Source organism: Hyposmocoma kahamanoa, unplaced genomic scaffold (genome assembly GCF_003589595.1).
Source record: "Hyposmocoma kahamanoa isolate Upper Pololo Valley unplaced genomic scaffold, ASM358959v1 66, whole genome shotgun sequence".
NCBI lineage: Eukaryota > Metazoa > Arthropoda > Insecta > Lepidoptera > Cosmopterigidae > Hyposmocoma > Hyposmocoma kahamanoa.
The window spans coordinates 758,844-778,324 of NW_020653854.1; the positions used below are offsets into that span (position 1 = coordinate 758,844).

The 19,481-nt window shown below is 36.8% G+C and overlaps 1 protein-coding gene across 3 annotated transcripts in view; it reads left to right on the forward strand.

The window, feature by feature from the left end:
* The window catches only part of LOC113231649 (acetylcholine receptor subunit alpha-like), a 99,770-nt gene that overhangs the window by 49,141 nt on the left and 31,148 nt on the right, over positions 1-19,481 (forward strand). For all 3 annotated transcript variants that reach the window (XM_026466075.1, XM_026466076.1, XM_026466077.1), the window contains one exon: positions 9,355-9,491. In XM_026466075.1, coding sequence (XP_026321860.1) covers positions 9,355-9,491 — 137 coding nt within the window. The remainder of the gene's footprint in view (positions 1-9,354; positions 9,492-19,481) is intronic.

The window sequence follows — 19,481 nt, forward strand, 5'->3', positions numbered from 1 at the left end:
GTTCAACTACGTGATTTGTCGTACATTATTTATGTAATTTAGATCAGTTGGTACATTTTATTCTTATTATGGTTGATATTAAATTGACCACGATGACTAATTTTGTTTTTCAATTATTTTAATTCGTCGTAGAACTAAAAGAATTTCAATAATCACACAAAATTATAAGTACATACAAGAATAAAAAATGATGAGATGCAAATTCAGAACGCATCCGAAGATAAACTTTTTCTTTTGACTAAAAAAAATAGTGATGCGTTCCGAACGCGATTCGTCATAAGTACATTAAGTATTTATATAACATTATAATCCGTTGGTATAATTTATTCCTATTTAATAATAGGAATAATAATAGTAATAGGAATGTCAATAATTTGACACCAAATTGACAACGATAACACTAATTTTGTTTTATTGGATTATTTTAATTTGTCGAAGAACTAAAAGAATTTCTTTAATCACATAAAATTATAATACAAAAAAGAAGTAAACGTATATGGTGTAAATTCAGAACGCACCCAAACCAAAACTGTTTTTTTTTCAAATTTTCATTTTAATCACTTCAATTTCAATACTTTGTATTGCATTGTACTGTAATAAATTGAAAAGAAACAAAACATGAGCGAGTCTAAATCTAGCGGTGATGAAAAACTGATTTGTTATAGTTCAACTGTTTTTCTTTCATCTACCATTTTCCTCGCTATAGTGAGGTGAAAAGTTGTGTGTTTTCTCGTGCCTTTAAACTCTCGCTACGCTCAGGATTCAATTTTTGAACTACGCGTTTCGCTCGTGATTCAATCTTAGCTTCTTTCTCTTGCTCAGGTTATGCAGCCTTGCTTATCAAATAACTGTTGCGTATCAAACATCAGAGATCGAAACTACCTCCATGAGCTAAACAGATTACTACCATGAATTTTTGTCATCCAAGTACGCAGAAGTTGTATAAATAATCATTAGTGTAAAGTTTTGAAATGAATGAATTTGTGACTTTGTGAAGGGGAGTATCAAGAACAGCTAGTTTATTTTTATTCCTCGTATTAATGTTATGCCTGTCACTATTTTTCATAAAGAAATTACTATTCTTAAATAATAAACATAAATGTAGTGTGACGCTAGTGTAAGAATGTCAGTGTCAGATCGTAAAAATCTTACACAAAATACGATATTCGCTAACCACAAGGCCTTAATAGCTCGTATCATTAATTTCCTATTGCCCGTTAATAAATGGCGCGAATAAAGCACCATACTCGTTAGTGCCATGAAAAATTACACCTACATCATTGGCTCCAACGGTGAGCTCTGAATATCAAACGACGGGTGCTTTGACGGCCATCAATCAATATCTTTACTTTGCGATTGTGTTGGTGTGTCTTCGTCAGCTGTTTAATAAAAGCATTCTTTAGACTTGGAGAATAAAGCTGTTTTTGATATCTCTGCGGTGAGGGTGCGAGAGCAGTGTATGTTTATACGACACAGATAATCAATCCCACGAAAATAAAACGTATTTATTTAGATGAGTCGGGTTTCGTTATTCGTGATGCCTGGAAATATAGGCCGTGATAACGTACTTTTCCAAATCCTAACTAACTCCTTTAGGTATCAGTCTCTACAAAAATGTCTAAAATAAATGGGAAATATACTGTCCAAACTATAGTATCGCTTGTCATTGACAAAGATTTTTTTTCTCATATATAGATATATAATTAATGGGCAGCCAGAAAATGTCTAAAAAGGCACGATTGGCTGTGCATGGGGGGGGAGGGGGGGCTGGTTCCTACACTTATGTATGGTAGAGAGTGTTGGGTTTGGCAGAAAGCATGAAAGTAGAATTAATGCAGTAGAAATGAGAGCTTTGAGTAGTATGGCTGGAGTGACTCGGATGGATAAATTATGGAGCAGTGTGATAAGGGAGTGTTGCGGCGTGGAAGAAGATATTGTGACAAAGGTAGAGAAAGGGATGCTTAGATGGTTCGGACATGTAGAGAGAATGAATGAAAGAAGAGTGACGAAACAGATTTATAAGGCGAGTGTGAGCGGGCAAGTTGGTATGGGCCCACCAAGGAAAACGTATCATGACCAAATTGAGGCCATCCTAAAGGAGGGCCAGGTCAAGAGTACCCTTAACCGACGAGCGTGTATGAAAGCATTGATGCGTGTTGATGAGGCGAAAGATGTGTGTCAGGACCGTAGCAAGTGGAAGACTGTTGTCTCTGCCTACGCCGATGGGAAAAAGGCGTGAAGTATATGTATGTATAGATGTATAATTGTTGCCGCCATCACGAGCAATTCAAATGGAATGAAACAATTGATTTTCGAACCTCCAACACGTATTCCAGGAACGCGATATTGAAATACCGGCACAAAGAGAATCCCTATAGTTTAATTAACGGATTTGACGGTGAAAAGGATCGGCCAATTTCAGATTATTCACGCAATTTGTACCTCTATTCGACGTTACAATGGTGATTAATTTTTACAATTGTCTAGCTTAGAATTTTATAATATATCCAATTTAACAAACTAAAGTAATACAAATTAGTAGCAGTAGAGTTCCTTGTGAAAGGTCCGTCCAGTGAAGGACTTTAAAGCTTTGATGCGTGTAGCTTACCACAATAAACAAAAGCTTGCTACAATAAAAAAATAAGAAACAGAAACTGCTGTAAAAGTTGTATTTTCCTAATTTGGTTGAGAGAAATATATTTGCTGGCAGTGTTTGTAGTTTTTAAATAATAAAAATAAAATAAAAGAAACCTAATGCCGTGGTAGCGGTTTCGAAGTTGGTTCAAAACCCTTCAAAAACATGTGAAAATTTCTCCTTCAATCCACAGATGAAAAGAAAAACTTAACTTTTTTTCACCGCATTTTTCAATGACGTAGTTTACACGTCATTAATGTTGTATAGCTGATTTATCTGTGCGGCTCTTAAAACAATTTATTTCTTTAAGAGTGTACTCTATTCTGTACATCAAAAGATTACGTAACAAACGAGGAAGACTTAAAGTCTTTATTGCCTCTATTTATATCTAGAGTTCCATAAATAAATTTGATTTATTTTTTAACGACAAAATGTTTTGCGGCAGCACCTTTGTCTATGAAATTTCATCATTGCCGAGACATTTCACAGTTACTAGCGTGTTTATGTATGTTTTTCGACGGCAAGGGTCCACTATGATCAAAGATCTATGGCATCTTACAACGCAAACATGTCTATACAGTTCTCAAAATAAACATTGCATAATAATGAGTATACTTAACACTGTTTTTCAACAGCACGGCTCTTTATTACGGTGCACTAAAAGTACACTTCTCCTTCACAATATAAAGTTATTGCTCACGTTTTTGAAATAAATATTTTCAATTCCGAGTGTACTTATTGCTACTTCTCAACGGCGAAGGGGTTTGTAAAGATCAACGTACAATTTAATCAAAGAGCGTAAGGCGTTTATTGCGCGGGTGTCAGGCAGTGAGGCGAGGAAGAGACGCTTGAAATTTATTCCCGTAATCGCTCTAATCTCAACAGGTAACGTATTGATCGTCGTCGTCGTCAAACTCTGCATTTTATTTTCACCTTGCTTTTTCATACTTTTTCGTTTATACAAAAAAATAAGTGAGCATTTGACCTCCATCTCACCTGATGTAAAGTGACGATGAGATCGACGATATAGCATGCACACCAAAATAATAACTATTCACTCTCGTTCGGGGAACAAGTCCGCAGGTAGGTAATTCAACTCCCTGGACGCACGCCATATAACTGTGGCAGCGAAATGCTTTGTGCGAATCCTGAGAATATATACAATATAAGGGTGGAACCCCAGTCCACGTCTGGTCCCCCGATGATGTAAAGGTGAAGGTGGAATTAATTCGTGCAATTCACTCGCACTCTCTCCGTGATATATCCTGTAGTATACCAAGAAACAGGCAATTTTAAGACGATGTTTAAAGCCTTGCAGCTTCGCCACTACTAAATCCGAGTCACCTATAAGCCTCTTGACACGCTTGTCGATTGAATTCCAGGTGGCCAGTTGGTATTTAGCAGAACCATCATAAGTGGCAGCAGTACTCCTTACACGACCGGACTTGCGCTTGGTAGCTGAAGTAACTGTCCCGATGTGAAGTAACGCCTCTACTAATTACGAAAATATTTAGGCAGTGTGTCGGCCAAAGTACAGAGAAAAAGACGACTCATTGACCCTGTGTTATAATACACTAACCTTAGAATAATAACGCATAGAATGAAAGTTTCATATCAAACGAACTGTCACAAGTGAGGCAAAAATCAAATTCATGTAGGCTAGTTTTAGTAGTAGGTTAATTTTCGGTTGTAGTGAATATTTATATAAAAATACAAGTTGAAACGCGTTACTTCCTTGTGGAATGTGATGTTAGTATCTATTTTATGTTTATTTGACGTATTTTTACACTCATTTACCGCACATTTCGTCATTTTTAGCTAAAATTCTTGATCTGTTCGCGGTACAAGTTGACCTTGAGCACTGAAGACCCGCCCGCTCGTGTAGACCTATTGAGCGCACTTCAATTTGCCTGACTTAGCGTGTGCGGACTAGGTTTCTATGCGTTATTATTCTAAGACACTCACCATTTGTAGCAATTTTCTTGCACTAAAGCACTTGGAACCGTTACATTGCATTAGTTATAACCTGAGACATGCAATGAGTTTGTTTACTATATTAGTATGTAAAGATGTGATCAAAATAGGAAGAGTATTTATTCTCCGCCTGCTGAGCGTGTTCTTAGAATTGAAATTTCAGATTCCAGCAAATTACAGGGGTGGCCGCTGTGGAAGTAAAATAGACATTTAGTAGCAGAGAGCTCCTTGTGAAACAGTTCGTACAGGGATATTCTCCTACTTTACCTATTTCTGCCGAAAAGCAGTAATGTAAGCATTACTGTGTTCCGGTTTGAAAGGGTAAGGGTGCTGGTGAAGTTACAGGCACATTGGGACTTGTTAACTTATGTCTCAGGGTGACGGGCGCTTTGGCAGTGCCCTTAAGATGTTTGCGATTTAAAGCTCTGAGTGGCACTGGAACTGTTATGAATAGGCGTGTCGGTTGGTAAAAAAAACATGAGAGTTACTATAAATTTCGACAAAAGATTTCTTACGTAAATAATTTAAAGTACGTTAAGTTGGGAACGTTAGGTCCAAAAGTGCTTTATAATTAGGGTAAAATATAATATTAATGAATGGTCGCGTCGAAATACACATAACGCAAGTTTCCATTGCAAATAAAAGTGCGTTGACCTGATGGAATAGGTGTTCGCAAATCTGGATACATAACAAGCATTGGATCGAGTCCACCTGGTTGCCCTCGAGCTATCTACCAAACTTAAGACTTAGCTTATCATTGTAGAGAAGGTTTATTGACATCTACTTTATTGCACAATCTACAAACGAAATTATTGTATATCGACCGATCGTCAACCAATACGCATCACATTTTAAACTTACATAAAAATACAATTCTACAAGTCGTCACGAAGCGTAAATGTTGAATTTCGATGTATGATTTGAGATAATTCAGGTCATATTATTATGTTAAGTCGGTGGGGAAAATGTTCAAATGTACGTATAGGAGTGTAAAAATAACAAAAAATAAGAAAGACGGCGCCTCTGTCGAGAATTCACATGGATTAAGAAGAAAAGGTTTGCTAGGAGACGTTGGTTCGAATTCAGCCGGGTCGAAGCAATTTTTTCCGTGTTCGATGTTTGTATTAATAATTAAAACAAACTAGTGGAATAATTTCACAAAAAAATAATTGAATAGCATGGTGGTGAAACATCCTAACATTCAATACACTTAATTGTGAAATAAGAATTTTTAGTTTACTCTGTCAAGCACAGACACAACAACACTGCCCACGCATCGCGCAGGACGTGGCCAATAAAATTAAAAAAGAAAATAATCGATCACGATACCGCCGCCGCCGGCCCACGCGTCGCTAATTTTGTGCAATTCATTCATTCATGTTATTTCCTTTTTTCCCGAATATAATAAGTTAATTTACAGTCCACTAGCATTTAATTTAGCCATCGGGCCTCATTCCTTTCTATACACAGGTAACAGTACCTTATTGTGCAATTTTAAGGGGTTAATGTTTGCACTTAATGAACGTGTATCAAGTACACTTTGCTGCAAAGCGACCTTAAAGTATTTTTCCCCGCGATCTGACACAATTTGTCTTCGTTACTAGAACGCCATAGTCGGAATTTGTAAGGTACCTCAACTTACCCACAGAAATATATTACAATAGTGACAGTGCATAAAGAGAAATAGATGAAAATTGCGGGTGGTAATTTGCAAAGTTCACGTTTGTGAAATCGCACCAATGTTTTTAACAGTCAAGTTATGGATATGTTTCACATGGAAAAGCGGTTTTTACAAAATAAGGTTTTTAAGCAAAATAGTAATATTTTCGCAAGACTTTATTTCCATTTATTCAAAAAGAAATAAAAAAAATTCTTATGTCAAATTCTTGAACTTGGCCCCTTTTTCACGTGCACATTTTTGGTGGAACATATTTGAACGCGCAGGTGTACATATGTAAGCATTGATACGTGATGATAAGGCCAAAAATGTATGTCGGTTGACGTATTGACGGTTATTTTCGACGTATTAGAAAATTATGAATATGACAAATCCACTGAACTGCGACAACGAGATTAAAACATTATGGTAAACAAACATTATGAATTCAGAGAAATATACTACAAGGTTTTTACCTGATTACTTTTGCTTTACTAAAATTAAAAATACCGTAAAACCGAAAGATCATCACCAGACCAGGCTTTGTCAATAGGCACTAAAACAATAGATTTCGTGGAAAATTTACGTCCAACTTAAAAAGAAATCCCGCCTTGTATTTATCTAACTGGCTCAAAGCTCCCATCATATTGGCACAGTTACCTTGCTGGATGGCAGTGGACACCTTCTGACCCAACCAGAGCGGTAAATGGAATTAAATAAAATTGTTATAGTATGAGGTTCAGACTAGAAGATTTAAAAGCTCCTAATAAATTTAAAACTTTGACGTTTTTATTTGTTTCCGTTTTGGTTAATTTAGCATTCGGGGATAACTTTGTGAAGTTAACGACGTGTATGTAGCGGATACGACTGATAAATGCATTGTGCGCTTTTGATTTGGCAAATAAACCTCGTGAACAACCAAAACTTGTAGTGAATAATAATAAGTTGCATGTTGTTGTTCAACCGATTCAACGTAAGTTAGAAAGAATAAGCTGCTTGCTTTGAGCATACTTGAGAAAGTACATTTACAATACTGATAATTTTGTGAAAATCAGTAAAATACAAAATTTACTGGTATAGACAGGAAAATAAGAAATGGATACTGCAAGAATTGTCCGAACTACAACAAGAGACGCGCGTTGAACTTTGCACTGTCTTAATTAAGACACAAAGACGAAGTAGTTTTAGATCGATTGATACGATCACCTTTCTAGAATCGAAAAACCATGACCGTATCACAATTAATTTTTTATTGTACTGTGTTGCACGTTTGACCGTACCATAATCAAAAACTGATTATGTTTGGCCGCCAGTCGCAGTGTAAATCACCGTAACTTCCTTAGATTTGCAGCTGACCGCTATTGGGAAGAAAAGTGGTCGAAGATGGCAAAACTCGCAGAGAAGCAACCAGGTTTGGCCAAACGATATTCATCGTTACTTCTTCACGATAACGTCTATAGCTTTTCCGCCTGCTATGATACCCTGAAGAACTTGTCTTCTGCTTCTTAAGGTACCGATGGCATACACTATAATGATTACCATCTTGGTGAAAGGAAATGCCAATCGGTGTAAGGAATGGTACGTCGAGCAGGGAGGTTCCTGTCGTGCACCCCGAAGTACCTGAAGAGTACCACTTCTCCACAATTTAGATAATTATTTATAAGTAAACAATTCATTTCATTTGAAGCACTTAAATGAAGTTCCAAGAATTTGTGGATTGCAAGTTGGCAGATTATTGTATTAATAATATATCATGGCTGTATATTTTGATTAAATAAATGGTGATTTCTATAATGTTTCTTTTTTTATTTCAATTATCTTGAAAGAAGGGCAATTTCATATTTCAACCCTTAGACCGCAAATTAGGGCGTGCAGCGGGCCGTTCATTGGGCATGCATTGATGCGTGTAGCGTGCATGCAACTAGTTTTAGCGGAACGTTGAATGTATTGATCAATCAGAGTCAGCCGAATAAAGGCAAGCATCTTCGCAGGTTACGATACACAGATTGTTTTATTTTGTTTGAAAACAAAATAATAACTTCTAGTATATCTTTTCAACTTTTATGATCAGAAATACCACAATATCATATTCAACTCAAGCCAATGTCCAGGACCTCGTGAGGGCGCTCGTATAATCAATCTCGTACAGTGGGTCTGTTTGAGTCAGTTGTATTACTACAGTTATATATACATATTTTATTTGCAAATGTGATCCTTCTGAAATAGTATCGTGCCATAATGTCGTTCAAAATTATACATTCATTAAATAAGTCATACCTTAAAAAAGCATTTTCTTCTAAATATCAATATCTTTCCATTCCATAATGTCCATCTCAAATGCTTTATCGAAAACAGTTTAACGCATTTAGATATGTTAAGTCAGCTATCGTACAAGCTTACTACAACGCTCCGCTTGACCACTGTAAACGCACGCTGTAAACATTATTAATTTTAACAATATTTAAAATAGAAATAAATAATAAATAACGCACACACTCAACAAAACCCCGCACTAGGGAACCCTGTGTCGCGGGTGCCATGGACACACACATAGACAACCACAAATTACACCCAAACTCACGAGAGAAATAAATGTAAGCCATACAAACATTTCTTCCGGCCCGGGAATCGAACCTGGGACCTCTGCGTGGCAGTTCGGCATGGTAACCGTTAAGCCACGGAGGCAGTTAAATAGGGATTTACAACAAATTTCGTCAAAAATTTGTAATCCACCCTATATTGTTCCTGGCTCAAAAGGTCCTACTATACTGGCAGCAGTACCTCGCTGGGTGGCAATGGACACCTGCTGAACCAACCTTGACCTAGAGCAGTGATCGTAACCTGTCTCTGAGCCGGTGACCTAACTCTTTAAATAAGTGTTGAGCTTCCGAAGCCCAGGGCCCGCCGCGTCGTTTCGGCCGCGACCGGTACCCGCCCCGCTGCACGCCTTGCGCGCCGCAGCGACTTGGCGGTCTTATTAGGTAATGCATATTGAAAAACCGTTTCTTCGCGAAAAATACAGTTTACAATTTGTTATGACTGACGTACAAGATTAAAAACAATCGTATAACAGACACATTTTGTTCAGGTGACGCTGTCAATATCGATCCTGATTAGCCTCCACGTGTTCTTCCTGCTCGTGGTGGAGATCATCCCCCCCACCTCACTCGTCGTGCCCCTGCTGGGCAAATACCTGATCTTCGCCATGATCCTAGTTTCTATTAGGTGAGTATACAATCCACTAAATATAATTACATCGGAAAGAAAAATATCTCAAGAATTTTTTCAATGCAGTTGCTTGAAGAATGATGAAGATACTAAAATCGAACAAATACAAAGAAAAGTTCCTTCGATGCGAGGACTCCAACCAGCGTCGTTTGCCTCAACGTCGCTACAGTCACTGGTTTGAGTACAGTTGGATCGAAGGAATTTTTCAGTGTTTGTTTGATCTTTGTACAAACGACTAGAGTATTTCACAAAAAACAGATAAATATTATAGTAGTATGTGTATACTACCATATACCATAATATTCACGAGTGTCGTGAACATCATCATCCATTTATACGTCACAGTGCTGAACACTTGTTTCCTCTCTGGCGAGGGTTTAGGCCATAATGGGTCATGCTGACTCAATGCGGGTTGGAGACTTAAACATCGTTATATACAATGAAAATAAAATATTGCCTACACACGAGTAGAGAACCATTTATTAAGAGGGAGCAGAGGAAAAATTTCTAATCTTCGATTTGATTTTAGAGGGGTATATCCACTTTAAAGTTAAAAATAAAATATTGTATGAGTAACTACGCGATATATTCATCATAGAATCAGAAACATAAAACAATAAAGTTTCCTCGATACATAAATCACGAAATGACCTCTAATTTTCACATTTTTTCGGTTCATCCTCGAAATGCTACAGGTTATTAGGACAAAAATTAGATAATTAATTATATTTATGCATGATCGAGAACTGTCACTACAGATTTTTTTTAATCCCTTTAGTTTTAGAGTTATTCCGCTAAAACGAATTTGGTACTTTTAATGCGCAAAATTCAACATCTCCTGTCGCATGTCACGCGAACTTCAGGCATATATTTGTTTCACAAATTTGGGCGGAGCCAACGTCAAAACTTTTTTGGCATGCTCCCTCTTAAATTAAAAATATCATGTGTTAAGTCTTCGCTTCTTAATATTTTTTTTAAAAACCAGACCAGTTATTGATGAAACTATATTTTGTTGAACTATTTCATGTCCCAAAATGTGAAATAAAAATCCTATTTTTAATTAGCACAACGCATTAACACAACTTATTCTCAAACACGATTAGAACAAAGAAGATTAATCAGGACGGGATCGTGTAGATGAAATAAAACCATTGGGATTACAATGCTAATGATACCAAACATTAAACATTAGATAGATAGATAACACGTTTATTCAGCACAAATACACACAGAAACAAAACATTTACAATCACATCACAGAGTATAACATAAAAGCACATAGAACATTCATTATTAATTTTATACACATTCATATAAAACACATATTGCGAGAAAGACAAATACTGTGAGAAAAACAAACAAATACTATAAGAACTGATAAAATTTTAGTGTACCTATGACTATAGTTTGTGCTGAAATGGCCCTGACTCAGCATAAATACTGTAGACCGCGAGAAGTCAAACAGTGCTGGTTTTCTGCCAGTACCATATGGTAAGCGATCACAGCCCAGTAAGCCATGCTACGCAAATATATATACCTAACTCTAAATACTATACATATATATATCAAGCAAAAGTGTAAGATGTAAAGCAAATAGTGTAAGTAATTAAGGTAAGCAATATAAATAATAATGTAAGTTTACAAATATAATATTAAATTATAACAATAGCCACCAAATATGAATATATATAGGTACGGAAATTCAGGTTTTACAGCTATCAAACGCATTATTAGATTAGGGAAATATCTAAGTACTGAGACACATCTGCTCTGACAAAAGATGTTTTTTGTATTCACGCTTAAATCGTTTTTTATTATTATCTACTATTGTTTAACGGCAGGCACACCCAAAAATACAATGTTACATGTCGTAACAAAACCATAAACGTCCAGTCCTTACGGCAAAGACGTAAGTTCTCTGGGTCACCACGGTCTTTCCTGCCATCTGAGCGCCGGCCGTATCTCCTAGCATGCAGCCCTCAAGTCTTAGCCACGGTAAATGTGCCCGCTATACTCGAGCCAAGCGGCATGTCGCGAACACATGGTAAACGCCCGGACGGAATGACTCTCATCCCTTGGAGTATGGGCCGGGCACTGGTGTGGGACGCCACGTGTGCCGACACATTTGCCCTATCCCATCTCCAGCACACTAGCAAAAGGGTTGGCTCCGCAGTTGAACTGGCGGAAAGATTAAAAAGTAATGAGTACCAGGACCTCGGCTCCGACTACCTATTTACAGTCTTTGGAGTCGAAAACCCTTGGCCCGTGAGGTCCCGGTACCCTTTATCTGAACAAAATTTTATCCAAAAAATTAATAGACTGTCTGGGAAACCCGAGGACCGACGGCTACCTTGCCCAACGCATTAGCATAACCATACAAAGGGGGAACGCTGCCAGCAACTTGGGCACCTTGCCGCGGGGACCCAATTTTATTCATATAATTGAATCCTAGTTTTACTTTCTAGTATTTCAGCTTTTATTGTACCTTACCTGTATATTATGAAAATAAAATAGATAAAAATTTTGAATTTCGAAACCGATTGAGATCAAAGTCCACAACATTACGTGCGCAATTGTACAGAACTGTGAAAAAAGAAAAATAACAAAAAAATATATGAAGGACTGCTGCGTTTCGGTTGCCAATCGACGTTGAGCCTAGTTTATTAGTGCCTCAATGTTACGTTATGTGCGTACATGGTACACAAGAGACAAACTACGAAGAGGCAGTAAAGGAAGCCTCGTTCCCTCGGGCAAACAAAACAAACCAAATAAACGTAAGATAAAATTACTCAATCCTACATAACGTCTATGCATCTATAGCTATGGCTATACATACTTACTTAGAGCTGGCCGTAAAATAACTCTTACCCTTGCCAGCTAAGACGTGAAAAATCTTATTAGTTCTAACAACAGAAAGTTCCGGAACTTCGATAGCCAACATCGCGAGGATACTAAATACATATATGATTATATACTAGAATTAATACAGCTATTTACGTACTTTACTAGCAGTAGAGCCCTTTGTTACCTATTTCTACCCCCAAAACGACTTTAGACGTCAGCTCATGGTGCACTCCGGTTTGAAGATTAGTTCAAATGGACTTGATTGGAATGGCTTATCTATTTCTGCCGCCTAGCAGTAATGTTCACATTACTGCGTTCAGGTTTTGAAGGGATGCTGGTGAAATTACAGGCACATGGGACTTGTCAACTGTCGTCTCTGGGGACGGGCGCAGTAACAGTGCCCCTCGGATCTTTGCGACTTAAAGTTCTGAGCGGCACTGCAACTGTTATGGACAGCCGTGTCGCTTACCACCAGGTGCGCGACTTGTTCATCCCATCACTTGGCATTATAAAAAATATTTCATTATCACATATGCTGAAAAATTTCATTTAGCAACAAAGTTAAACGGTATTTGTATACGTTAAACTTTTTAAATATTATAGTAATAGGAATAAAATGACACATAATAATAACTATTTATGTCAGACATTTACAATCCATAATATTTGTTAGTAACACCGTATTAGGCTAGAGTTGATATTAAAATAATTAGGTAGATATTTAGTATGTGGGAGGACAACGTACCTCGCCAATGTCAAAGGACAAGTGACTACGAATTGCCAGCAGTCTATGATGTTTGAAATAAATATTGTAAATGGATAAATTTGTACAAATACATATTTTTAAAGAACAACCCCTAGATTTTCTTGCTCATTTTCTCTTGCCTTACAAATGAGCAGTAGAGTTTAATCAATATGACGATCTCATTCAAGTGTAATTAGCGCCGCCCCAGCATTGGGGACTTCCACCCATCTACCAATTTGCTCAGGATGCCGTTTGTACTGAGACGAATGCAATTTAGCAACGTAGCGTTTTGCTTTCAAATAATAGCGCAGACATTGTGTCGACGCGTTAGTCAGCAAACATCATAAACGCGCTACAAAAAGATGGAAGTCTGAAGTGCATCCTAAATTCATTATTGTACTATAAGACAAGTAGGATAGGTGGCGGCTTATATGTGTGCACGCTAACCTAATGCCTTGTACGGACGCACACATTCGCATAATCTCGTAGTGCACTCACGTTGCATAGTGCGGGTCATCGCAAGCGCAATTCAATATAAAATTGAAGCGTTAAAATATCATATCAAATTATGTACAAAGTGAAACCTGAAAACCAGTAAATTGCTGAGGCTGTTTTCTTCAACACAGCCTTGTATTTTAAGTTTTTTATGTATCGTTGTAGTGTTGAAGAATGTAGTCCTTTTATTTTTATTTTATTTTTTAAATAGTGTTTATTGGTGTCCATAATTATTGTTGTTTGAACGAGAGTGCCTCAAATTCGTAATTGTTCAACATTTTATTTCTATTTTATAATCATAATCTCATAATCGAGTTACCTAACCGCGATGTTGGTATAAAATATCATTACTGCATTTAGTAAAAGGTTACTTCAATACACTAGAGCACTATGATGAATACCCTAATTTTTTCAAATTAGATTTACAACCTGTAGGTTCAACTAAAATAATAATGTAACAACCCTACACTCCAAGCTAAACGTAGGCATTGATGCATCGAATAGGCAGGAGTTGGCTTACTTGTGTTATAATATACTGTGGTTGTACTGTACGCGCAATACACCGTATATCAGCTACCAGACGAGACGTCTATTGCATGAAATTGACAACGACTTCCCGCATCAGATATGCGGCAAACATGTAGTTAATCTGTTAATAGTGTAAAAGACGCACAAGCGTGTGATAATAACAAGGTAGTATTGTTTTAACAACAGGCATTTTATTTACATATTTTTTTAAAACTTGAAAGTATTACGGATAATAGTGTATAATTGACTGACTTCGTTTACATAATCGTTAACGCACGTGAAACTCTCATGAACGAAGTTGGAGGGCGGAGCCGGAGCGTTACGAAGCGTGGGAAAACTAAAATCCGTTTCCCACCGTGCCGAACTCGCAATGAGAAACCCGCGAGTAATCGGGCTCTGATTCTATGAACATCTATCTCAAAAGTGCTACAAACAACGAAATGCTTTCCACCCGAATGAAACTTCTTTCTTTATTAGACAACGAATTTTACCGTTTTAAAGGAATTCTTTCGATAAAATTCCGATCTTGTTTTTTATTGGACGTCGTTACATTTTGACAATATTTCTTTTTAGTTGTACTATTTGTTTTTATATTAATTATTATTGTTTTAACGGTCATAATATGACCGTTTGATATTTATTGTATTATATAAATTGTGATGTTGTGACAATGAATAAATTTTGTATTCCACATTAAAAACGACAATAACCACGCAAAATAGCAAGGTAAGTATGACTTAATAAAGTAACGTATATCAGGCGACTTTATTGCTAAGTAACAATTTCTTCCAAACAACTTTAGGATAGAATTGTTGACTAAATGTAATAAGGAAATAAAAGCGGCAGATATACAAACCATATTTGTGTTGCAAAAACGAGCGATTCGTTCTGTGTATCGTTTAGATTCTCGGGTTTCACTCAGAGAAAAGTTTCAGGAGATTGGTATCATAACTGTGGCATCACAGTTCATTTACTCAAATATTTTGTGTCCTTAAAAATATACTCAATTTCATTAAGAAAGAAGATATTCATAATATTAACCTTAGAACAAAGGCCAAACGATGCCGGCAGCTACCTTGCCCAACGCATCAGCACAGCAATACAAAGGGGGAACGCTGCCAGCATTTTCGGCACCTTGTCGCGGGGACCCAAGTTTATTCATATAATTTAAAAATCTTAACCTTACCTGTATAATATCTTAATTAAACCAGAGAGGGCCAAACTCATAGTACCACGGTTTCGTTTAACTAAAGTAAACGATTCTTTTTTGGGGAACTGTATACGTCATAAAACAACTTAAAGTATACGTTTTTACAATAAGATTCCGGACCGTGTATCAAGAGATTATCATTTCCAAGTTTAAAAGCATTTTAATTGAAAATTCATTACAAAATTGAAGAGTACATGTTAGATTGAGATGTATGGAAAGACGACATAAGTCTTGTTCGTTCTTCTCAGGGAGGTCAGTACAGTGAACGAGCAGCAACTTTGAAAATGACATTTTCAAATGTAAAATTTCACCAATGGAATAAATAATTATTTGACTTTGGCTTTGAATGAAGAGAGAAATCACGAAACTTCGGAGTTAGGAAGTGTTTCTGGACACATGGTTTTAAAGAAGCAAGAGAAACTGATGTCCAATAGGTTCAAGGAGGGAATTCAAATTCATTGCAAAAGAGTTGGCGTAAATGTCGAAGGCATGTGATATATCTAAAATGAGCGTGTCAGGAGAAGTGAAAGGAACGGCGTGAACCAAGAGTGACAAATAAAGCTTTGTGTAAGGTAAGGTGGCGTAAATAATAGAATAGAAATTACTAAAAATGTCTACGCGTGTGGACAGGCAACCATTTATGCGCGAAATTGGGACACGTGGTCAAATTTACGTCTGAAGATAAATCTTGCACACATATTTTGGATCCGTTCCAATTTGTTATGCAGGGTTACTGTCTAATCCGGGTAGCAAACATTTGCATAGTCAAACATATTTTTATATTTTTGAGTAAGGACTGTTTTGTCCTGAACATCTTTTAATTGTTTCTTACAATATTCTAACGACGACGATCAAATTTTACGTTCGGAAACAGTATAACCTACAATTCCATATATTTTGAGTTACAAAAATTGGTGATGACGTTAGTTATGATACGGAAGATAGTATTATTACATTATTAAATACCCATGTGAAGGGCACATTAAAATTATATTAGGAATATTAAATTATATCCCCTCATGGCAATACACAATATTATTAATATTACATTTGCGTAATTACCCGCTAATTAGTGCCCCAAATTGATACCTAATCCAATTGTAAATTAACGGAGGAAACCAATAGCTGTTCAATTGAATTAATGAAATACTCCGGGCCCGCTCAGCGCACAAACCGTTATTCACTCAACTGTCGTAACTGTATAGCCAGATTTTTAGGGCTATACCAACGATATTTATATACTAGCGTACATGTAATATATTATTTTCAGTTTTCATTTGTAATCTTGAGCTGGAGCCATGCTGGAGCTCGTGTCAAAACCACACAAACGTCTCGAACTACACAAACAAATCAAAAGATGATTGAAGTTATTCTTGTGGAATATGGCGGCTTTTTTTGTACATGTAGTTCCAACTTTTTAATTTACACAAATTAATTTTTAGTTTAAATTTATTACGTTTTGAATTTCTTGATTATTTGTTACCTTTCTGAGCTGATGCTCTTTAACCAATACCCTATTAAAAAATCATGAAGTTTTTTTTTTTTCAAATTAAATGTTCTGGCATAATATGCGGACAGTGATTCATGAGACAATTTAAGTTATTCTTTTTTAAATTAAACGTTCGGTTTTATGTGGCTAGTGGTTTCTATAGACGTTGTTATCATAATTCTACGTTTCTTAGCATTCTTCTAAATATATCCATGAGTATACAGAGCGCCCCATGACTATGGGACACGGAGGGAAAGTACTTTGAATATTTTAGATAGGATATTTTGCTTCATTGATATGTTATTTTATTTTTAAAAGCAAGAAATACTGCATTCAAAGACTTTTAAAAGTTGCTTACCTCTAAGAAACGAACTGACTGCGAAAAAAGCACCACTAAGTTTAATTCATTTTTAAGATTAATTCCTTTTAAGTAGCACAGGGTCTTAATTAAGGAACGCCATGAAAATTTTACACTTAAGTTTAGGAAAATGAAGTATAGAGTGTGTTATATTTATAATTGGGCATTATTATTCCATAGACAGCTTTGATTATTTGCTAATATTTAACTGCCTTCGTAGCCGAACGGTTATCATGCTGGTTTTCCACAGTCCCCGGTTCTATTCCCAGACCGGGAGATATATTTGTATGGCTTACATTTCTTTCTCTCGTAAGTTGGGTGTAATTTATGGTTGTCTATGTGTGTGTCCATGGCACCCCCGATTCAGGGTTTCCCTAGTGAGTAAAAAAAGTTCCTACATAAGGAACTGTAATCCTTTCTTGCACAGTTTATTATAACTGCGAAATAAAACTTGTAATAATCTAGTATTTGTTGCATCTATCTCAGGAGGAGAATTTGAAAAGTAATTGCAAACATGGTAGATACATCGGCGGTTTCAAATTGGTTTCTATTTTTAATAAATTTAGTAATTAAGCAGAGTTCCTTAATTGAAGTTGCTATTTTACTTAAAAGGAATAATTCTTATACATATTATACTTTAGTAGCAATAGAGCTACTTGTGAAAGGGTTTGTGTAGGGAAATACTGCCCCTTACCCACCTCTGCAATAACGCTAACATTACCGCGTCTCGCCGGTTTAGAAGGGTAAGGGTGCTGGTGAAATTACAGGCACATGGGACTTGTCAACGTATGTCTCAGGGTGATGGTCTTGTTTGCAGTATTACTCACTTTTAATAAATAGTACATTATTGCAGAAGCCGGGAAGTAAGTGATTGCTGGACGAGTATGAGTTACAAGGACGAAGCGGCGGTTTATTTTATACGAGACAAACAATCCCCATTCTCGCCGAGGCGTGTATAGAATTTTCCTCAAACATTGTGACGAAATAATAAAAGACTAAACAGACGAAGATGTATAATAAAAAAATATTAATTAATATTAATAGTAGATTGTACAACAAGTGCATAAAACGCGTCATTTTACTCAAGACGTGTATATACTTAAGTTGAGGGTAAAATGAGTTCTATGAACGAGTTATACAATCTGCTTTTCACTTCGATTGCGAGGAAATTAAACAGCAATATTACAAATAAACGATAACACAACTATTGCCAAGAGAAAATAAAAACTTTCTGAAAAAAAAAAGATATACAAAAATAAACAAATCTTTATATTCGTGTAATAGCCAGGGCTTCAATGGCGGCACCATTTCATCCGGGTTTATGGCTTCATTTTTGGTCGAAAAACTGGTGCAGCAAATTTTTGATAATTCTTTAGCTCCGACTGTTGTGGCAGTCGAGCTGGGAGTCACCGTGGTACGGAAACAAAATGAAAAAGTGAAGGAAGATGGAACAATTCAAATTTAAATACATGTAAAATAAAAAATGATAGGATACAAGCGGGGAGAGGCGATACAAAGAGGTGAGATGACATACAGCCAGATATACACCCAGCATAAATATTAACTGCCTCCGTGGCCGAACGGTTACCATACCGGACTGCCACGCAGAGGTCCCCGGGTTCGATTCCCGGGCCGGGAGAAATATTTGTATGGCCTACATTTATTTCTCTCGTGAGTTTGGGTGTAATTTGTGGTTGTCTATGTGTGTGTCCATGGCACCCGCGACACAAGGTTTCCCTAGTGCGGGGCTATGTTGTGTGTGTGCGTTTTGTGCGTTAGAACTTTAAAAGCATGAGAACTGAAAAAATAACATTTGACGTGTTAGGACAATTGCTAAAAGAAAATGTTATTGTTTTTCGAGACACGTTAATAAATAATTTTTTAATGCATTTATTTAGGACCGCAATAAGATCCTTAAAAAATGTTGGTAAATATTACAACAAAAACTTAAATGACTAAGTTAGTAGCCTTAGCAGTCCACTATCCCATCTGTGTGCAACAACTGTCAAGAGTTTGTGGCAGCTGGCGCGCACCCTGCGCATTGTCGCGACGCAGCGCTTGCGTAACGTCGCATCGAAGCCGTCAACGCTCGCATCCGCGAACATCCCGGACGCACTACAGTGTCGCGGCAGCCCCAACAGAACCCTGAACGCGTCATTGTACTATACACGCATCGCGTTTAGTCACTTTTGTGTGTGCCTACACCATAAACTACAGGTGTACAGCGAGTGCAGTAAGCTTTAAATAAACTCACTTTTACCTGTGCCTTACATCGACTAAATCTACTGTCATATTAGCTCTGATTCCTAATGCTCTAC